Below are 21,420 nucleotides of genomic sequence, written 5' to 3' on the forward strand. Positions count from 1 at the left end.
AGTTGTAAATATTTTTAATTTTATAAATAAAGTTTTTTAAGTCTTGAAATAAAAAGAAGTTATTTAGAGATTCTGTTATTTTTATTGTGTCTGGTTGTCTGAGTGTGGCCTGCAGTGTAAGGCTCCATTCACACTGAGTAACGCTGGCGTTTTTTGTGCTTATTTTGGCACATAGCGCCGCGTAAACGTCGCGTTTGTGCCGCGTTTGCGCCGCGCTATTTTGCGGTCGCGTTGTACGGAGCAAACGCGGCTCAAATGCGGCGTTTACGCGGCGCTATGTGCCAAAATAACCACAAAAAAGTTATATAGTTATATATATTGTCATTTACCCCCTTAGGGTGCATTCACACTGAGTAAACGCTAGCTTATTTTGTAGAGTAAAATTACACTTGTAAATTTTGCTATCCCATTGACTTCAATGATATTTTTTTACAAGTGTAAAAATACGCCTGTAAAAAATACGCCTGTAAAAATACGCCTGTAAAATGTCATTGAAGTCAATGGGATAGCAAAATTTACAAGTGTAATTTTAGGGTGCATTCACACTGAGTAAACGCTAGCTTATTTTGTAGAGTAAAATTACACTTGTAAATTTTGCTATCCCATTGACTTCAATGACATTTTACAGGCGTATTTTTTACAGGCGTATTTTTTACAGGCGTATTTTTTACAGGCGTATTTTTTACAGGCGTATTTTTACACTTGTAAAAAAATATCATTGAAGTCAATGGGATAGCAAAATTTACAAGTGTAATTTTACTTTACAAAATAAGCTAGCGTTTACTCAGTGTGAATGCACCCTTATAGTGAAATCCTTGGTCAAATGCACCGTTGAAATAAGCACCAAGTCCGTCCTGCATGAATATACCCCAAGACTTCTCACAGCTCAGGTTTGTTACATTTGTATCCAGTTTACAATCTCCTCAGTGATTGTCTCCTGTCCTGATTGTTACAATGTATCAGCCTGGAGGACTGTTCAGATTGGATACAATTGTATTTATGGAGAGATCTGGGTGAGTTTTGAGGGGTCTCATGTTGATGTTGGTGAGGACGGGGTGTATATGACAAGGTTAGTGAACTCCTGGGAGGAGGGGAGTGGGACAGGTCAGAGATCTGCCCATTGGAGGGTTTACGCCCCCCCCCCCCCCCCCCAGTATTCCAGTGTTCTGACTTTGTAGGAGGTCACAGGTTGAGAGTGACCTGGTGTAAATTAGAGTGCAGAGTATTTCAGGAGAAGCGTATACGGATTCTATGAAGTATTGACTCAGAGTCAATGACTGGACCTGTCTGTGTGCCCCTCAGCCCCTGACCTGACCCCCTCCCATGGGTGACGCCGGATTATTACATTACCTATTATCTGCTCCTGATCCTAAATAAATATTTGCCATTTGTAGAGTCTGAAGTTCAGCGCAGAACAGATCATTAGATTTCTGATCTTGGGACATCGATCCGCAGATTTATTCTGATGGTCACATCAGTCAGGAAGGGATTTGTCCCCTAAAATTAGGAAAATCAGCTTCAATCTCGGGAGGGGGGAGGTGCTGCCTTCCATTGATCAGCATTGCAGTATAATAGACTGATCTGGATGGACAGGGAACTTCTTCAGCTATGTCCAAAAGAGAATTCCAGCAAACAATCCGGTACTTTATTGTAAAGTCATCTGGAATATTGTGCAGTCAATCAATAAAAGATGTCCATGATGGCAATGTCAGGAGAACGGGTCTGGCTGACGCGTTTCGGAGCTTATGATAGCCCCTTACCCATAGCCTCAGAGGACACAGTGGATTACTCGCCTCAGGCTGAGGGGATGTTTTTTCCGAATACGTTTTTTCCTCTTCAGGACACGTGAGTGAGCGGACACATAATTACAATTTTTTGTAACTTTTTCAGCTGTGCAAAGTAAATGACTATGAGATGTATTCAGAAGTACAGGCTGCCATAACCAGTTCCTCTACCCAAACCCCCAGCCCTCAAGAACATCCCTCATCTGGGACAATGACATTGACAATTCCTTGCAATACAATTCCCTGCAGGGACTTTACTCGGTGTCACTAGAAGGCTCCTGAGATAATAGACAGTGGACTTTGCTTAGTTGTTAGGCAGTGTTCACACTACTTGCTCTTCCCCGCCTGCTGCAGCTATTCTCATAAGATATTATCAGGGGGAGGTCTCTGAGGCTTCTACTCCTCAACTAAGAGACAGAAGATCTAACTTCAGCCATGATATCCATGTCTCTAAGGCGCTGGTCCCACATCAGGATCCGTCCTCTGCTGCAGACATGCGGGGTCACCCAGGGCAGAGCTTTACATGGGACTGCAGCGGCCGCAATAACCCAAGGGGACAAGAAGATGAAGACGTTTGATGACTTACCTGGACCCTCCCTGCTAGCCAACCTCTACTGGTTCTTCATCAGGGGCTATCTGTTCCATACTCATGAGCTACAGGTCAGATCTATCTCCTATCTATCTCCTATCTATCTATCTATCTATCTATCTATCTATCTATCTATCTATCTATCTATCTCCTATCTATCTATCTATCTATCTATCTATCTATCTATCTCCTATCTATCTATCTCCTATCTATCTCCTATCTATCTATCTATCTATCTATCTATCTATCTCCTATCTATCTATCTATCTATCTATCTCCTATCTATCTATCTATCTATCTATCTATCTATCTATCTCCTATCTATCTATCTATCTATCTATCTATCTCCTATCTATCTATCTCCTATCTATCTATCTCCTATCTATCTATCTATCTATCTATCTATCTATCTATGTATCTCCTATCTATCTATCTATCTATCTATCTATCTATCTATCTCCTATCTATCTATCTATCTATCTATCTATCTATCTGTCTATCTCCTATCTATCTATCTATCTATCTATCTATCTCCTATCTATCTATCTATCTATCTATCTGTCTATCTCCTATCTATCTATCTATCTATCTATCTATTTATCTATCTATCTCCTATCTATCTATCTCCTATCTATCTATCTATCTATCTATCTATCTATCTATCTCCTATCTATCTATCTATCTATCTATCTATCTATCTCCTATCTGTCTATCTATCTATCTATCTATCTATCTATCTATCTCCTATCTATCTATCTATCTCCTATCTATCTATCTATCTATCTATCTATCTATCTCCTATCTATCTATCTATCTATCTATCTATCTATCTATCTATCTCCTATCTATATATCTGCTATCTATCTATCTATCTATCTATCTATCTCCTATCTATCTATCTATCTATCTATCTATCTATCTATCTCCTATCTATCTATCTATCTATCTATCTATCTATCTCCTATCTATATATCTATCTATCTATCTATCTATCTATCTATCTATCTATCTCCTATCTATATATCTCCTATCTATCTATCTATCTATCTATCTATCTATCTATCTATCTATCTATCTCCTATCTATCTATCTATCTATCTATCTCCTATCTATCTATCTATCTATCTATCTATCTATCTATCATCTATCTATCTATCTATCTATCTATCTCCTATCTATCTATCTATCTATCTATCTATCTATCTATCTCCTATCTATCTATCTATCTATCTATCTATCTATCTATCTATCTATCATCTATCTATCTATCTATCTATCTATCTCCTATCTATCTATCTATCTATCTATCTATCTCCTATCTATCTATCTATCTATCTCCTATCGATCTATCTATCTATCTATCTATCTATCTATCTATCTATCTATCATCTATCTATCTATCTATCTATCTATCTATCTATCTATCTATCTCCTATCTATATATCTCCTATCTATCTATCTATCTATCTATCTATCTCTCTCTCTCTCTCTATCTATCTATCTATCTATCTCCTATCTATCTATCTATCTATCTATCTATCTATCTATCTATCTCCTATCTATCTATCTATCTATCTATCTATCTCCTATCTATCTATCTATCTATCTATCTATCTATCTATCTATCATCTATCTATCTATCTATCTATCTATCTCCTATCTATATATCTCCTATCTATCTATCTATCTATCTATCTATCTATCTATCTATCTCCTATCTATCTATCTATCTATCTATCTATCTATCTATCTATCTCCTATCTATCTATCTATCTATCTATCTCCTATCTATCTATCTATCTATCTATCTATCTCCTATCTATCTATCTATCTATCTATCTATCTATCTATCTCCTATCTATATATCTCCTATCTATCTATCTATCTATCTATCTATCTATCTATCTATCTATCTCCTATCTATCTATCTATCTATCTATCTATCTATCTCCTATCTATCTATCTATCTATCTATCTCCTATCTATCTATCTCCTATCTATCTATCTATCTATCTATCTATCTATCTATCTATCTATCATCTATCTATCTATCTATCTATCTATCTATCTATCTCCTATCTATCTATCTATCTATCTATCTATCTATCTATCTATCTATCTCCTATCTATCTATCATCTATCTATCTATCTATCTATCTATCTATCTCCTATCTATCTATCTCCTATCTATCTATCTATCTATCTATCTATCTATCTATCTATCTATCTCCTATCTATCTATCTATCTATCTATCTCCTATCTATATATCTCCTATCTATCTATCTATCTATCTATCTATCTATCTATCTATCTATCTATCTATCTATCTATCTCTCTCTCTATCTATCTATCTATCTATCTATCTATCTATCTATCTATCTCCTATCTATCTATCTATCTATCTCTAGCTATCTATCTATCTCCTATCTATCTATCTATCTATCTATCTATCTATCTATCTATCTATCTCCTATCTATCTATCTATCTATCTATCTATCTATCTATCTCCTATCTATCTATCTATCTATCTATCTATCTATCTCCTATCGATCTATCTATCTATCTATCTATCTATCTATCTATCTATCTATCTCCTATCTATCTATCTATCTATCTATCTCCTATCTATCTATCTATCTATCTATCTATCTATCTATCTATCATCTATCTATCTATCTATCTATCTATCTCCTATCTATCTATCTATCTATCTATCTATCTATCTATCTATCTATCTGTCTGTTATATGACAGCCCATATCACACATTATAGCCTTAGATACTCAGCAGAATAGATCACACAATAGATTTTCCAGTTTTCTAAAAATAAAGTTTAATCAGTTGACAAATGAAATGTTCTTTGCACTTTCTAATATACTTTGTGTTCCAATTCTTCACCATTTCTAAGATCTTAGCTTGCTGACAGAGGCCGTAGCCATGTACACAACTAGTCCAGATCTCAGGTGGAGACAGCACATCAGTAGCAGCACACAGCTCAGCTAGTTGTTACAATGTATCAGTCTGTACACAAGGTTGTTCAGTTATTGTTTAGATACAAGGGCTCGGCTCTCAGTAACAGACAAGGTAAGTTTCGATACAACAGTGAAGCTCAGCAGTAACCTTCATAGGATGGAACATATTGGCAGCTTCCCAAAGCTAAAAATACGACAGAAACTGAAAGCGGACGCAACATTAAAGAATATACAGTATATACACAGGCTATGGGAATCACTATAATATCTATAGGGAACACACAAGGGAGGAGGAAATGAACATATAGAAGAGAGTCAGAACATTATAGTATAAGGAATAGCTCTGCAGCTTTCTACGCTTTACATGGCGATTTTTTTTTACTAAAGAACTGCAACTAGTATGTCAGTAAACCAGAGGTTAGTATATAGGTGACATCTCCAGTGACATATATACAAGTGACGTGCAGTATACAGTGACATATATACAAGTGACGTGCAGTATACAGTGACATATATACAAGTGACGTGCAGTATACAGTGACATGTACAAAGCTCTTTGTAGACTCGGCCTTACTGAGCTTCACATGGTCGGCTTAGGAGAGAACATATAAGTGAGGCATTGACTCCCTGAGCAGAAGCCGCCATATCTGGGGACCGGAGACGCCTTATCTGGCCTGTGCACCTTATTCTGTGCCCTCTCCTTCCGTCACACCCTCTGCTTAGTTTGGAGAATGTGTTTGTCCTGCATCTATAATATGGCATTACCTGAGGTTCTATAAAGGTATATGAATGACTTAATAGGATAGGGGGTGACCTGTGGAGAATTGGGGTGACCGCCATGGATGTGGAGAATTGGGGTGACCGCCGGAGACAGCTGAAATGCTACACTCGCCTATCTCCAGAGGTTCCCATTCAAATGAATGGAGAGGCGGCCATTGTCTGACCAGCCAATCCATTCAAATCACCCCAGTCCTGGATATCTGTGGGGGTCTCAGCAATGGGCAACTTGCTATGACTGGACGACCCCTTTAATAACCGATCCTCTCTGCGCTTTACACTACAGCTCTCTATATAATACCGCCTATAATGAAAAGCTCTACAAGCTGCTCCAAGACTTTGTATCTTTTCCTTGTCATTGTTCTATTTATTTAGATACATAAAACAAGGATTGACAGCAATGTAACAAATATTGGGGCTCAGGACGTCCAATGACCAGGGAAGGCTCCGAGGAGGTTACATTAGTGAGTTCTAGTAAAGCACTTGCCAGGGTTTTTTTGGGGTGGGTTCACACTACAGTTATTAATGTGCAAGGATGAGATCAATGGGCATTAAACAACAGATTCAGACAGAACTGAACTCAATGTACAGTAGACAATCCAACCCATCAGTGCTGCAGTGTAAAGCATGGACACTAGACATAGACATTGGCACTTCTATAACTGGATTTCATATAGAATCAGGAATACTAAACTCGATGACTCCGGAGATTACAGAGGAATGTTACAGATCCAGACTTTATACAGACTATGAAGAGATAAGGAGAGGTCAATATACGAAGAGTCGTCGGTATAATAACCACCCAGACATGGTGACCTGGACCTGAACATATAGACCAATATACCAAGATTAATAAGATATAAGACCGGTCCGGACCCCACCAACCCCACCCAAATAGTTCTATGATGTCCCAAGCCCTACAGTCTATGGCAAGTAGTTATTATACAGATAATAAGAGGGATTCACATACATCATATATCTCTATATGGTTTCCTCCATAATGGACTTACACCCCTCCCACCTGCCCAATACTCTTACCTGCCACATTGTAGTTGTAGGTTTGGATCCTCTATATAATGTAGATGGGCTCTCACAATGTGATCCAATGGTGGGCTAAGAACCTCATCGTTATATACGTAGGTAATGACTAGAATACTAATGCAGTTTAGGCTTCACATACTTTGCACATGTCTTACTGCCATACAGTAACACTATAATAGTGACATACAGTGTATACATAATATTGTCATCCACCAACCATATAATAATGACTTAGAGTGTATACCTAATACTGCCATATACTGCTCTTGTATAGTGACATACAGTGCATACATAATATTGCCATACACTAACCATATAATGATGACTTAGAGTGCATACCTAATACTGCCATATACTGCTCTTCTAAATAGAACATATTTGCTATTTTACCTCCTCATATAACACCAGCTCATTTATAAGAAGCGCTATGGGCCATACTGGAGGTCAGAGATCGGCAAGTACCGGATGGTCAACATCGCAGATCCGGCCATTTTGGAGCTTCTGCTGCGACAGGAGGGGAAATACCCCCTGAGGAATGAGATCGACCTCTGGAGGTCACACCGGGAACTGCGGAACTTTTCTTATGGACCCTTCACAGAGTGAGTTTAATACAGGGAGGCTGCAAACAAAGTCTGGTACTAAGTCATACAAAGTCTGTGACCCGGTGATGGTGTCTGGTAAATCTGGGGCCACTGTTTCAGTTTTTGACCACAACAAAACCAGTATGGAGACCCTATGGCTACAGAAGACTCTGCCAGGTCATAGTCTATCTCTGTGCTTATTGAATCAAGATTGATGTTATGGCTAGAGAAGAAGATGTATATACACATAGGCAGACAGGGATTGGCAGAAGGAAGTTTAGCAGGTGAGAACACTAATCCTTATAGAAACAGGAGCGCTAAGTCTACGTATAAAGGAACATGGTCAATAGGAAGTACAGAACATATCATGTTACTGTATCCAAAGAATAATCCCTGTGTAACTCTATGATCACTTCCTCTCCATCTCCAAGATCTCTGTTTGTTGTCAGTGACTAGAAGAACTTGTCTTGTACGGACCTACTTACAGTTTGCTGCAATTGTATCCAGTGCTGATCATCTCCTGTGGACTCGAGGCTGATGCGGATCTCACAGAGGATCATACCAACTAGATAACATTGTAGCAAACCAGCTGTGAGAAGAAGCTGCTGAGTAAAGAAAAAATAAGTTAATTTACTTTGACAGCAAGCAGTGATCCTGTAAAGGTTAAAGATGGTGACAGAGAATCAAGGCATTGACTAAGAGAAGCAACAACATCTCAATGTTTTCTTATCGCAGGCGTGGAGAGAAGTGGCACACGCTAAGGACTGTCTTAAACCAGAAGATGCTGAAACCCAAAGAGGTGAAGAACTATGCGGGGAGCATCAACGAGGTCATCTCCGACTTCATGGGCAGACTGCAGGATTTACGCAAGCAGAGTCCGTCTGGGGAAACCATCAATGACGTGGCCAATGAGCTGTACAGATTCGCTTTTGAAGGTATCAATCTGATATAAGAAGTCCTATTTAACACTAATGTCTGAGACCCCTGCAGATCAGCTGTACTGAGACAGTGTGGCTCCTGGTATTGTTTACATGCCGCGAAACACGCTGCTCACTCATCCCACAGTGGCCGCCCATCTGACAGTAGAAGCCAAATTAGCATAATAGGAGTTAAAACTAACAGCACTGATAGCTCAGGAAAGGTGGGGGCTAGAGAAAACATTCCAAATGCGCTGGAATCAAAGGAGAAACACCAGTTGGAACGTGCAAAGAGTGAGTATTTGGAGGTGGTGAACTTTTCGCCACCTCCACCAATACTATTCCATACTATCTGTTAATAGTCGCTGCTCCACTGATTCCAGCACAGTTGGAGTTTTCTCTCTAGCCCCATCTTTCCTGAGTAACAAGTGCAGGTAGTTTTGGTGCTGGCTGTGCTGTTTAAGCTTTGTAATGTCAGGAGGGTGGAGTCATGCAGAGGGGTGTGGTTCAGAGCTCCAATCAGAAGCAGCCAGTGTCAGAGCTCAGAATCACGCACCATTGTCTGCTCTTGCCTGACACCGCCCTCCTGACAGCACAGAATCTAAATAGCAACATTGATGGCTCAGGTTTGGTAGGGGCTGGAGAAAAAGTACAACGCTGCCAGAATCAGTGGGGGAGGGGGATATTAAATAATGTAAAGACCAGGACTGGTCAGAGATGGTGAGAGGTCCTCTTTAAATTATATGTCATTGGCTACCTGATGCCACCACTAGGGGGAGCTCACTATATCCTGTGCACTGATAAGGTAGCACTGCAGGATATCCTTTTTGGAGGTAGAAAAATTTCAGTTGTGTAATTTCTAACATTCTGACTCAATTGCATCCAAACATTTTTAACCCTTTTACTATGGGCAGCTAGTCATGTGATCGACGGCCTACCTCTCATGGTCTTGCTTCCCTTTGTAAACAAGACATGACTCTATCCCATGCAGCTGACGTCTTGTAAACTATAAGATTATATTATTACCTATGGAGTGTTAAAATCTACCCGCCTTGTTTCTCTGTATGTCCTTCCAGGCCCTATCACTGCACCCCTGCCTCCTGCTTGTAAGAGCAATAAATGTCCTGCCAGCAGGAGGCAGCGGAGACCTGCTGAAGCGATGTCACATAGAAATACACTATGTGGAGAGGAGAAGGAGACAGAAGTTCTAACACCTGCTGCCTTTAGTTAGGCTGGAGAGCAGAATACAATAAATATCATTTTACTGAAGGGCTTTTTTTTTAACCCCTTGCCGCCTTCCACCATCCTAGTAATAGTACAGTGGATGTAGGCGCTCTATATGGCCGCTATAGCCTTGTTATCACTACTCTTGTCTCTCCCAGGTGTGTCCTACATTGTGTTTGAGACCCGGATCGGCTGTCTGGATAAACACATCCCCCCCGAAACCCAGAAGTTTATAGATTCCATTGCCGAAATGTTCAGGAGTTCAGTATATGTGACCTACCTGCCCGCATGGACAAGGAACCTCCTGCCCTACTGGAGGCGCTACATCGAAGGTTGGGATAATGTGTTTGATTTTGGTAAGTCCGTGTTCTTTATTTCCACAAACAAAACAATGAAATCTAGTAAGTAGTGACCTTACATGATGCTCAGCAGTCACACACATTATAGGTTTAGATACGTCAGCTCAGGTGACATCACATGTGATACATTATGACACATTATTACACATTGTATCCAGGCATCAAATGGTTTAACGTCTATTACATTGGCATTCAAAGGGTTTACACAGCTATGGGAGACTTTCCTTTTGTGAGATAGATTTTAGAGCAGCAAGGACAAACTTATTAATATTCAATCTCTAGTGTTTATATATTATTATTATTATTATTTATTAGTATTAGTACAGCACTAGAGATGAGCGAACAGTCAAATATTTGATATTCGTTTCAATTAGCCCCTCAATATTCGACTATTCCAACGAATATCGAATCCCATTATAGTCTATGGAGAAAAAAAGCTTTGTTTAAGGGGAAACCATTATTCAACTCAGGAGAGTCACCAAGTCCACTATGACACCCCAGGAAATGAGGACAACACCCTGGAATGCAACTGGGACAGCAGGGGAAGCATGTCTGGGGGCATCTAACACGCCCAAGTCCCTGTATTACCCACTAATAATGCAGGAGCTGACTTTTTCCCATAGGAATGCATTGACCAGCATTGATTGGCCGAATGCCATACAGTGTACAGCATTCGGCCAATCAACGCTGGTTCTGCTGGAGGCTCATCTGTGAGGAGGCGGAGTCTAAGATCAGTCCACAGCAGTCTCCATTGTGGTCCGATCTCAGGTATAGCAGAATTGACACAGCTCTGCTACATCTCAGGTGTGCACTCAACTCTGCTATATAATACAAAAGGCAAAATCAGTTCTAGTCATAAAAAGGAATTCATTACACAATTACAGCAACCTGGTCCTAAGCAACAACTTCAGTGTTTTTATACTGATGAGCTATCCAAAAGTTACCATCACAGAGTCATATCCCTACCCACCATATGGCGGTGGTAGCAGGGCTCAGTGCCTATTACTTTGAATAGGAGAAGAGTTTGTTCCCATCCCATCCAGTCCATGTGAACTTGAATTTGATTGTAAAGGGTTAATCAGTTTTCCATGCTCAGTCTTGCATGCATCTTTCTGAGGCTAGGTTCACATCTGCATTCAGGTTTCCATTCGGGGGGGCAGCTTGGGGACCCCCAATCAAAATATGTTTCTTAACATATTTGCCTTCTTTTTTTGTGACATTCTGCATTTCTTTATCCTCTCACTAGGAGCTTGTGGTCGGCTGCCAGAGAATCAGCCCTTGTCCCAATGTTTAGTTACAGTTATTGTTTATTCCTGGATACATAATCAGTGACATTTATCCCATTCTAGGAAAGAAGCTGATAGATAAGAAGATGAGCGAGATCGAGTCCCGTCTGGAGAAGGGGGAGGAGGTGCAGGGAGAATTTCTGACCTACCTGTTATCCAGCGGGAAACTCAGCTTACCGGAGGTGTACGGCAGCGTGTGCGAGGTGCTGCTGGCCGGCGTGGACACCGTACGTAGTCACTTCTGTTCTCATTACCTACAATGTAACATAGAACATACTGAACATAATATACTAGTGTTAGGACATCTAATCTGATCTACATGGATATATATATATATATATATATATATATATATATATATATATATATATATATGTTTGGTGATTCATCTGGGGATCAGAATGTAGTGCTATAATGTGCTCACCTGGGATTGTATACTCGGGCTGGGCTCAGGGTGTCACAAGAAGTTATATTCATTTTGCAAAAAGAAAAGAAAACAAGTATAACAAGTATATACCAGAGAGGGGTTTTTGCTGAGGAAAAATGAGATTTGGAGGAATTGTTTGACAAAAATAAATTCTGCACTAGGGTGGCGCTGTTGCATTGATTTCCAAGAAAGCTTTTGCTGCCTGTTGTGGCGAAAAATGGTACTGCAAGTATACAGAGGCATCATGTCTATAACAGGGCAGCTTCATACCATGTGCTGGATGGATAGATAGATAACATTTGTGTATATTGTTCATTTCCAGACATCAAACACCCTGTGCTGGTCTCTCTATCACTTGGCCCGAGACCCGGAGCTCCAGCAGACCTTGCATGAAGAGGTCATACATGCCGTCCCAATGGATCGCATCCCGGTAGCGGACGATGTCACCCACATGCCTTTACTGAGGGCTGTGATCAAAGAGACCCTGAGGTGGGATCATTTACATGAATTTTTTCCTCCTTTGCTTTCTATGGATTGTGTCAGTTTTCACTGCAGTTCCAGGATTCTGGTCTGAGACAAGAAAAATTAGAATGAACAAAGAGAAATACTTGTAAATTCTACAACATTTGTAGCTCAGCTTTAGCAGCTTTATCTCTATTTCTATGTTTCTCCTTCCCTCTTATCTGTAGACTTTATCCTGTGGTTCCAACCAATGCAAGAATTGTTCATGAGCATGAAGTGGTGATCGGGGACTATAAGTTCCCCAAAAATGTAAGTTTTATTTCATGTAGGTGACTCCCCTTTAAAGAGGACCCTTCATGGTCCGGGGCACAGGCAGTTCTATATACTGCTGAATTCAGCGCACTGTCGGCTTTCCTGATCTGTGCCCCGGGTAAAGAGTTATCAGTCCCGATACTGTAGCTGTTCACAGTCAGAAGGACGTACCTGACAGTCTGTAAAGAGCTACAGTACCGGGACCAATAGCGCTGAATTCAGCAGTATATAGAACTGCCTGTGCCCCGGACCATGAAGGGTTCTCTTTAAGACACCGCTGCCCATTGTTCTTATCCCATATTTATCTCCCTCCTCCCTCATCTCCATCCCTCCTCAGACGCTCTTTGTCCTCAGCCATTACGCCATCTCCAGAGATGAAACCAATTTCAAGGATCCAGAAAAGTTTTATCCAAAGCGGTGGCTTCGAGATGGGGCCAAGACTCATCACCCATTCAGTGCTATACCCTTCGGATACGGGTTGCGAGCCTGCGTGGGGAAACGCATCGCAGAGTTGGAGATGCACTTGGCGCTATCTCGGGTAAGATGGTAGTTGTAAAGTATTAATGTGCTACAGTGATCAATAAATACCGCCATATAGTGCCAAAATACAATATAATGTAACACCCCAATAAGAAGCAACATATAGTGCACAATAAAAAGTGGACAAATAAATAATTATACCATACGGTGCCAAAAAAACAGCACCGCATAGGAATCAAAATATAGTACGAAAGGTGATTGTGTAATAGTGCCATACAGTGGCCAAATAATACACCAATCACACATTACTATACAATAATAATAGTGCTGTATAGTGGCCAAATAATACACCAATAACACATTACTATACAATAATATCAGCTGAAGTAACCATACCATCTAGTGTGTAAATAATACCGCCACACACTGCATAGCACTGAAGTGCTCAGATAATGGCGCCATATAGTGCACATTAATGAACATTCATACCCAGGGTCCCCTTGTCACTATTCTCGCCTTTTCTCTCCTGCAGATTATCAGGACGTTTGAGGTTAAACCAGACGCTAAACTAGAAAATGTCAAATCCATCGCCCGGATCGTCCTGTCGCCGAGCAAGAAAATCAACCTGCGGTTTATAGAAAGAAAATCTGTCTGAGGTTGGAGAGACGAACGCGGACACTGAATAACTCATCTTTCATCAGATATGGAATCATACACTGGCACATTGTCGACTTGTAGCGCCCCCCGTGGGCAGGAACCTGCTCCGTGAAGGTGTCGCGCTCCTCCCACATGACAGACTAATGATCTATGGCACCATTAATGAAGCAAGTGACGTCTGAACAAGGACCAAGAACTCGCTACTGCTCCTGTATACTTGTATACCGCACCATACCCCAAGGCCCTGAACCGCCTCATTACTGGGTAGAATGGGCAATATGGTGACCTAGGAATACCAAGGGGCAAATGGGGATGGTGTACCTCCACGCTTTGGTGCCTATACAATACTACCTCATGGTTGCCGTCATATAACTGTCATGCATTGCAGAATAATAGTGTCATATGGCGCTCAATATTCTGTATACAAATACTACCGCCATACTGTGTATAACGGCTGCCAACATTCAGTGCATCAATATTATCAACAGACTTGCACTAAATGTTGGTAGTATCGATACACAGTATGGCGGTAGTGTCCATACACAGTACGGTGATAGTATCTATATATAGTATGACGATAGTGTCTATATACAGTATTGCAGCAGTAGCTATATACAATATGAACAGTATGGCAGTAGTATCTATGATGATAATATCTATACACAGTATGGCAGTAGTGTAGCATGTTGTATTATTATTACTGGCGGTGTAATATTAGCATTATCGTCATCCCTGTAAGATTCTTAGCCTACATTTAAAGAACTTGGAACAAAGTGACCTTCTTCGCAGCCGTTTCAACCCAAGGGGCTGATATTAACTCCTATACATTTAAGGATAAAACCAGTTATAATGGACGTCAGTCAGGTGACCAGACACCGCTCACATACAGCGGATTTAATCGGTTATTATCGTATAACATAGAACTGGTCTTGTCTCATCTTCACTCTCTGTATATAGATACACTTGGACTTTCTGTCTTTGCTCCACTTGTCATCATGAGAATACATTTTATTACACAGTAATTGCTTCTCAGATTGTTGATGACTCTCAGCGCCATCCCGTGCGGGTGCGGGGTCCTGGAAAAGGATTGCTGAGCTGCAATGGAATAAATAAATCCATCTCAGAATCAGATTAATATCAGCCTGTCTCTGAAACACATGTGCAGGGCAAAGCGCAGTATTCAGGATAGATGTAGGTGGAAGGTCCTGGGAGGGTAGTAGTCCCTGCACAGGCAAGAAAACAGAAGCACAAATAGGGCAAGATAGTTACAAGTCACATCTACAGTATGTATGAGAGAGCCAAGAGGATTGTCTATAAGATGATGGGAGTCTCACGTTCCAGACTGTAGCGGATGGTGAGATCCGGAGCCCGAAAGTCACAAGATCATGCAGATAGATGCAGGTGTTACTGGGTGAAGATTTGGGGGTGTAAAGGGGTCCAGGGGATGAGCAGATATAACCTGGCGGTAAACTGAGACTGCACTTATACCTGGAAGGATGGAGAGAATGTACAAAGTGTCTGTTCTTGGCTGCAGGAGCAATTATTGTATTACCAAGGGATGGGTCAGAGCAGATAATAGTAATGGATGGCGGGAAATGTTCTTCAGCCCAACAAACCCATTAACCTGAAATTCATGGAGAAATCAGAAGAGACGGATCCAACGCCTGAGACCTGAAGGAGCGAACGTCATTTGATGTCACCGGCCGAGATACAGCGAGAAACCAAAGGAGAAAATCATAATAATAGTGACAAAGACATGGAAAAGAAGATTCAGTACATATAACGACAGGCTGATACCTGGGGTACAGGATAATGACAGGCTGATACTCGGGGTACAGGATAATGACAGGCTGATACTTGGGGTACAGGATAATGACAGGCTGATACTTGGGGTACGGGATAATGACAGGCTGATACTTGGGGTACAGGATAATGACAGGCTGATACTTGGGGTACAGGGTAATGACAGGCTGATACTTGGGGTAAAGGATAATGGCAGGCTGATACTTGGGGTACAGGATAATGACAGGCTGATACTTGGGGTAAAGGATAATGGCAGGCTGATACTTGGGGTACAGGATAATGGCAGGCTGATACTTGGGGTAAAGGATAATGGCAGGCTGATACTTGGGGTAAAGGATAATGACAGGCTGACACTTGGGGTACAGGATAATGGCAGGCTGATACTTGGGGTACAGGGTAATGACAGGCTGATACTTGGGGTACAGGATAATGACAGGCTGATACTTGGGGTACAGGATAATGACAGGCTGATACTTGGGGTACAGGATAATGACAGGCTGATACTTGGGGTACAGGGTAATGACAGGCTGATACTCGGGGTACAGGATAATGACAGGCTGATACTTGGGGTACAGGGTAATGACAGGCTGATACTCGGGGTACAGGATAATGACAGGCTGATACTTGGGGTACAGGATAATGACAGGCTGATACTTGGGGTACAGGATAATGACAGGCTGATACTCGGGGTACAGGATAATGACAGGCTGATACTCGGGGTACAGGATAATGACAGGCTGATACTTGGGGTACAGGATAATGACAGGCTGATACTTGGGGTACAGGATAATGACAGGCTGATACTCGGGGTACAGGATAATGACAGGCTGATACTCGGGGTACAGGATAATGACAGGCTGATACTTGGGGTACAGGGTAATGACAGGCTGATACTCGGGGTACAGGATAATGACAGGCTGATACTTGGGGTACAGGGTAATGACAGGCTGATACTCGGGGTACAGGATAATGACAGGCTGATACTTGGGGTACAGGATAATGACAGGCTGATACTTGGGGTACAGGATAATGACAGGCTGATACTCGGGGTACAGGATAATGACAGGCTGATACTCGGGGTACAGGATAATGACAGGCTGATACTTGGGGTACAGGATAATGACAGGCTGATACTTGGGGTACAGGATAATGACAGGCTGATACTCGGGGTACAGGATAATGACAGGCTGATACTCGGGGTACAGGATAATGACAGGCTGATACTCGGGGTACAGGATAATGACAGGCTGATACTTGGGGTACAGGATAATGACAGGCTGACACTCGGGGTACAGGATAATGACAGGCTGATACTTGGGGTACAGGATAGTGACAGGCTGATACTCGGGGTACAGGATAATGACAGGCTGACACTTGGGGTACAGGATAATAGGCTGACACTCGGGGTACAGGATAATGACAGGCTGACACTCGGGGTACAGGATAATGACAGGCTGATACTTGGGGTACAGGGTAATGACAGGCTGATACTTGGGGTACAGGATAATGACAGGCTGATACTTGGGGTACAGGATAATGACAGGCTGATACTTGGGGTACAGGATAATGACAGGCTGACACTTGGGGTACAGGATAATAGGCTGACACTCGGGGTACAGGATAATGACAGGCTGATACTTGGGGTACAGGATAATGACAGGCTGATACTTGGGGTACAGGATAATGGCAGGCTGATACTCGGAGTACGGGATAATGACAGGCTGATACTTGGGGTACAGGGTAATGACAGGCTGATACTCGGGGTACAGGGTAATGACAGGCTGATACTTGGGGTACAGGATAATGACAGGCTGATACTTGGGGTACAGGATAATGACAGGCTGATACTTGGGGTACAGGATAATGACAGGCTGATACTTGGGGTACAGGATAATGACAGGCTGATACTTGGGGTACAGGGTAATGACAGGCTGATACTCGGGGTACAGGGTAATGACAGGCTGATACTTGGGGTACAGGATAATGACAGGCTGATACTTGGGGTACAGGATAATGACAGGCTGATACTTGGGGTACAGGATAATGACAGGCTGACACTCGGGGTACAGGATAATGACAGGCTGATACTTGGGGTACAGGATAGTGACAGGCTGATACTCGGGGTACAGGATAATGACAGGCTGACACTTGGGGTACAGGATAATAGGCTGACACTCGGGGTACAGGATAATGACAGGCTGACACTCGGGGTACAGGATAATGACAGGCTGATACTTGGGGTACAGGGTAATGACAGGCTGATACTTGGGGTACAGGATAATGACAGGCTGATACTTGGGGTACAGGATAATGACAGGCTGATACTTGGGGTACAGGATAATGACAGGCTGACACTTGGGGTACAGGATAATAGGCTGACACTCGGGGTACAGGATAATGACAGGCTGATACTTGGGGTACAGGATAATGACAGGCTGATACTTGGGGTACAGGATAATGGCAGGCTGATACTCGGAGTACGGGATAATGACAGGCTGATACTTGGGGTACAGGATAATGACAGGCTGATACTTGGGGTACAGGATAATGACAGGCTGATACTCGGAGTACGGGATAATGACAGGCTGATACTTGGGGTACAGGATAATGACAGGCTGATACTTGGGGTACAGGGTAATGACAGGCTGATACTCGGGGTACAGGGTAATGACAGGCTGATACTCGGGGTACAGGATAATGACAGGCTGATACTTGGGGTAAAGGATAATGGCAGGCTGATACTTGGGGTACAGGATAATGACAGGCTGACACTTGGGGTACAGGATAATGACAGGCTGATACTTGGGGTACAGGATAATGACAGGCTGATACTTGGGGTAAAGGATAATGACAGGCTGACACTTGGGGTACAGGATAATGACAGGCTGATACTCGGGGTACAGGATAATGACAGGCTGATACTTGGGGTACAGGATAATGACAGGCTGATACTTGGGGTACAGGATAATGACAGGCTGATACTTGGGGTACAGGATAATGACAGGCTGATACTTGGGGTACAGGATAATGGCAGGCTGATACTTGGGGTACAGGGTAATGACAGGCTGATACTCGGGGTACAGGGTAATGACAGGCTGATACTTGGGGTACAGGATAATGACAGGCTGATACTTGGGGTACAGGATAATGACAGGCTGACACTTGGGGTACAGGATAATGACAGACTGATACTTGGGGTACAGGATAATGATAGACTGATACTTGGGGTACAGGATAATGACAGGCTGATACTCGGGGTACAGGATAATGACAGGCTGATACTTGGGGTACAGGATAATGACAGGCTGATACTTGGGGTACAGGATAATGACAGGCTGATACTTGGGGTACAGGGTAATGACAGGTTGATACTTGGGGTACAGGATAATGACAGGCTGATACTCGGGGTACAGGATAATGACAGGCTGATACTTGGGGTAAAGGATAATGACAGGCTGACACTTGGGGTACAGGATAATGACAGGCTGACACTTGGGGTACAGGATAATGACAGGCTGATACTCGGGGTACAGGATAATAGGCTGACACTCGGGGTACAGGATAATAGGCTGACACTCGGGGTACAGGATAATGACAGGCTGATACTTGGGGTACAGGATAATGACAGGTTGATACTTGGGGTACAGGATAATGACAGGCTGATACTTGGGGTACAGGACAATGACAGGCTGACACTTGGGGTACAGGATAATGACAGGCTGATACTTGGGGTACAGGATAATGACAGGCTGATACTTGGGGTACAGGATAATGACAGGCTGATACTTGGGGTACAGGATAATGACAGGCTGACACTTGTGGTACAGGATAATGACAGGCTGATACTTGGGGTACAGGATAATGACAGGCTGATACTTGGGGTACAGGATAATGACAGGCTGATACTTGGGGTACAGGATAATGACAGGCTGATACTTGGGGTGCAGAATAATGACAGGCTGATACTTGGGGTACAGGATAATGACAGGCTGATACTTGGGGTACAGGATAATGACAGGCTGATACTTGGGGTACAGGATAATGACAGGCTGATACTTGGGGTGCAGAATAATGACAGGCTGATACTTGGGGTACAGGATAATGACAGGCTGATACTCGGGGTACAGGATAATGACAGGCTGATACTCGGGGTACAGGATAATGACAGGCTGATACTTGGGGTGCAGAATAATGACAGGCTGATACTTGGGGTGCAGAATAATGACAGGCTGATACTTGGGGTACAGGATAATGACAGGCTGATACTTGGGGTACAGGATAATGACAGGCTGATACTTGGGGTACAGGATAATGACAGGCTGATACTTGGGGTACAGGATAATGACAGGCTGATACTTGGGGTGCAGAATAATGACAGGCTGATACTTGGGGTACAGGATAATGACAGGCTGATACTTGGGGTACAGGATAATGACAGGCTGATACTTGGGGTACAGGATAATGACAGGCTGATACTTGGGGTACAGGATAATGACAGGCTGATACTTGGGGTACAGGATAATGACAGGCTGATACTTGGGGTACAGGATAATGACAGGCGGATACTTGGGGTACAGGATAATGACAGGCTGATACTTGGGGTACAGGATAATGACAGGCTGATACTTGGGGTGCAGAATAATGACAGGCTGATACTTGGGGTACAGGATAATGACAGGCTGATACTTGGGGTACAGGATAATGACAGGCTGATACTTGGGGTACAGGATAATGACAGGCTGATACTTGGGGTACAGGATAATGACAGGCTGACACTTGGGGTACAGGATAATGACAGGCTGATACTCGGGGTACAGGATAATGACAGGCTGATACTTGGGGTACAGGATAATGACAGGCTGATACTTGGGGTACAGGATAATGACAGGCTGACACTTGGGGTACAGTATAATGACAGGCTGATACTCGGGGTACAGGATAATGACAGGCTGATACTTGGGGTACAGGATAATGACAGGCTGACACTTGGGGTACAGTATAATGACAGGCTGATACTCGGGGTACAGGATAATGACAGGCTGATACTTGGGGTACAGGATAATGACAGGCTGATACTTGGGGTACAGGATAATGACAGGCTGATACTTGGGGTACAGGATAATGACAGGCTGATACTTGGGGTACAGGATAATGACAGGCTGATACTTGGGGTACAGGATAATGAAAGGCTGATACTTGGGGTACAGGATAATGACAGGCTGATACTTGGGGTACAGGATAATGACAGGCTGATACTTGGGGTACAGGATAATGACAGGCTGATACTTGGGGTACAGGATAATGACAGGCTGATACTTGGGGTACAGGATAATGAAAGGCTGATACTTGGGGTACAGGATAATGACAGGCTGATACTTGGGGTACAGGACAATGACAGGCTGATACTTGGGGTACAGGATAATGACAGGCTGATACTCGGGGTACAGGATAATGACAGGCTGATACTCGGGGTACAGGATAATGACAGGCTGATACTTGGGGTACAGGATAATGACAGGCTGATACTTGGGGTACAGGACAATGACAGGCTGACACTTGGGGTACAGGATAATGACAGGCTGATACTTGGGGTACAGGACAATGACAGGCTGACACTTGGGGTACAGGATAATGACAGACTGATACTTGGGGTACAGGACAATGACAGGCTGATACTTGGGGTACAGGATAATGACAGACTGATACTTGGGGTACAGGACAATGACAGGCTGATACTTGGGGTACAGG

General features: G+C 42.7%; 1 protein-coding gene across 1 annotated transcript; it reads left to right on the forward strand.

The window, feature by feature from the left end:
* The first annotated feature begins 2,219 nt into the window (after nucleotides 1–2,219).
* Nucleotides 2,220–13,867, forward strand: LOC142216636 (sterol 26-hydroxylase, mitochondrial-like). The gene is made up of 9 exons (XM_075284617.1): nucleotides 2,220–2,444; nucleotides 7,573–7,763; nucleotides 8,481–8,680; nucleotides 10,045–10,242; nucleotides 11,595–11,758; nucleotides 12,281–12,447; nucleotides 12,648–12,729; nucleotides 13,070–13,270; nucleotides 13,745–13,867. Exons 1-9 carry the CDS (start codon nucleotides 2,220–2,222, stop codon nucleotides 13,865–13,867), a joined length of 1,551 nt encoding a protein of 516 aa, XP_075140718.1.
* The last annotated feature ends 7,553 nt before the right edge of the window (nucleotides 13,868–21,420 follow it).

The sequence above is a fragment of the Leptodactylus fuscus genome, chromosome 8 (assembly GCF_031893055.1).
Source record: "Leptodactylus fuscus isolate aLepFus1 chromosome 8, aLepFus1.hap2, whole genome shotgun sequence".
Lineage (NCBI taxonomy): Eukaryota > Metazoa > Chordata > Amphibia > Anura > Leptodactylidae > Leptodactylus > Leptodactylus fuscus.

Coding starts and splice junctions, on each gene's coding strand:
- LOC142216636 (XM_075284617.1), top strand. CDS start 2,220: ATGATATCCATGTCTCTAAGGCGCTGGTCCCACATCAGGATCCGTCCT. Junction 7,764..8,480: donor TCTTATGGACCCTTCACAGA/GTGAGTTTAATA, acceptor TTCTTATCGCAG/GCGTGGAGAGAAGTGGCACA. Junction 12,730..13,069: donor ACTATAAGTTCCCCAAAAAT/GTAAGTTTTATT, acceptor ATCCCTCCTCAG/ACGCTCTTTGTCCTCAGCCA.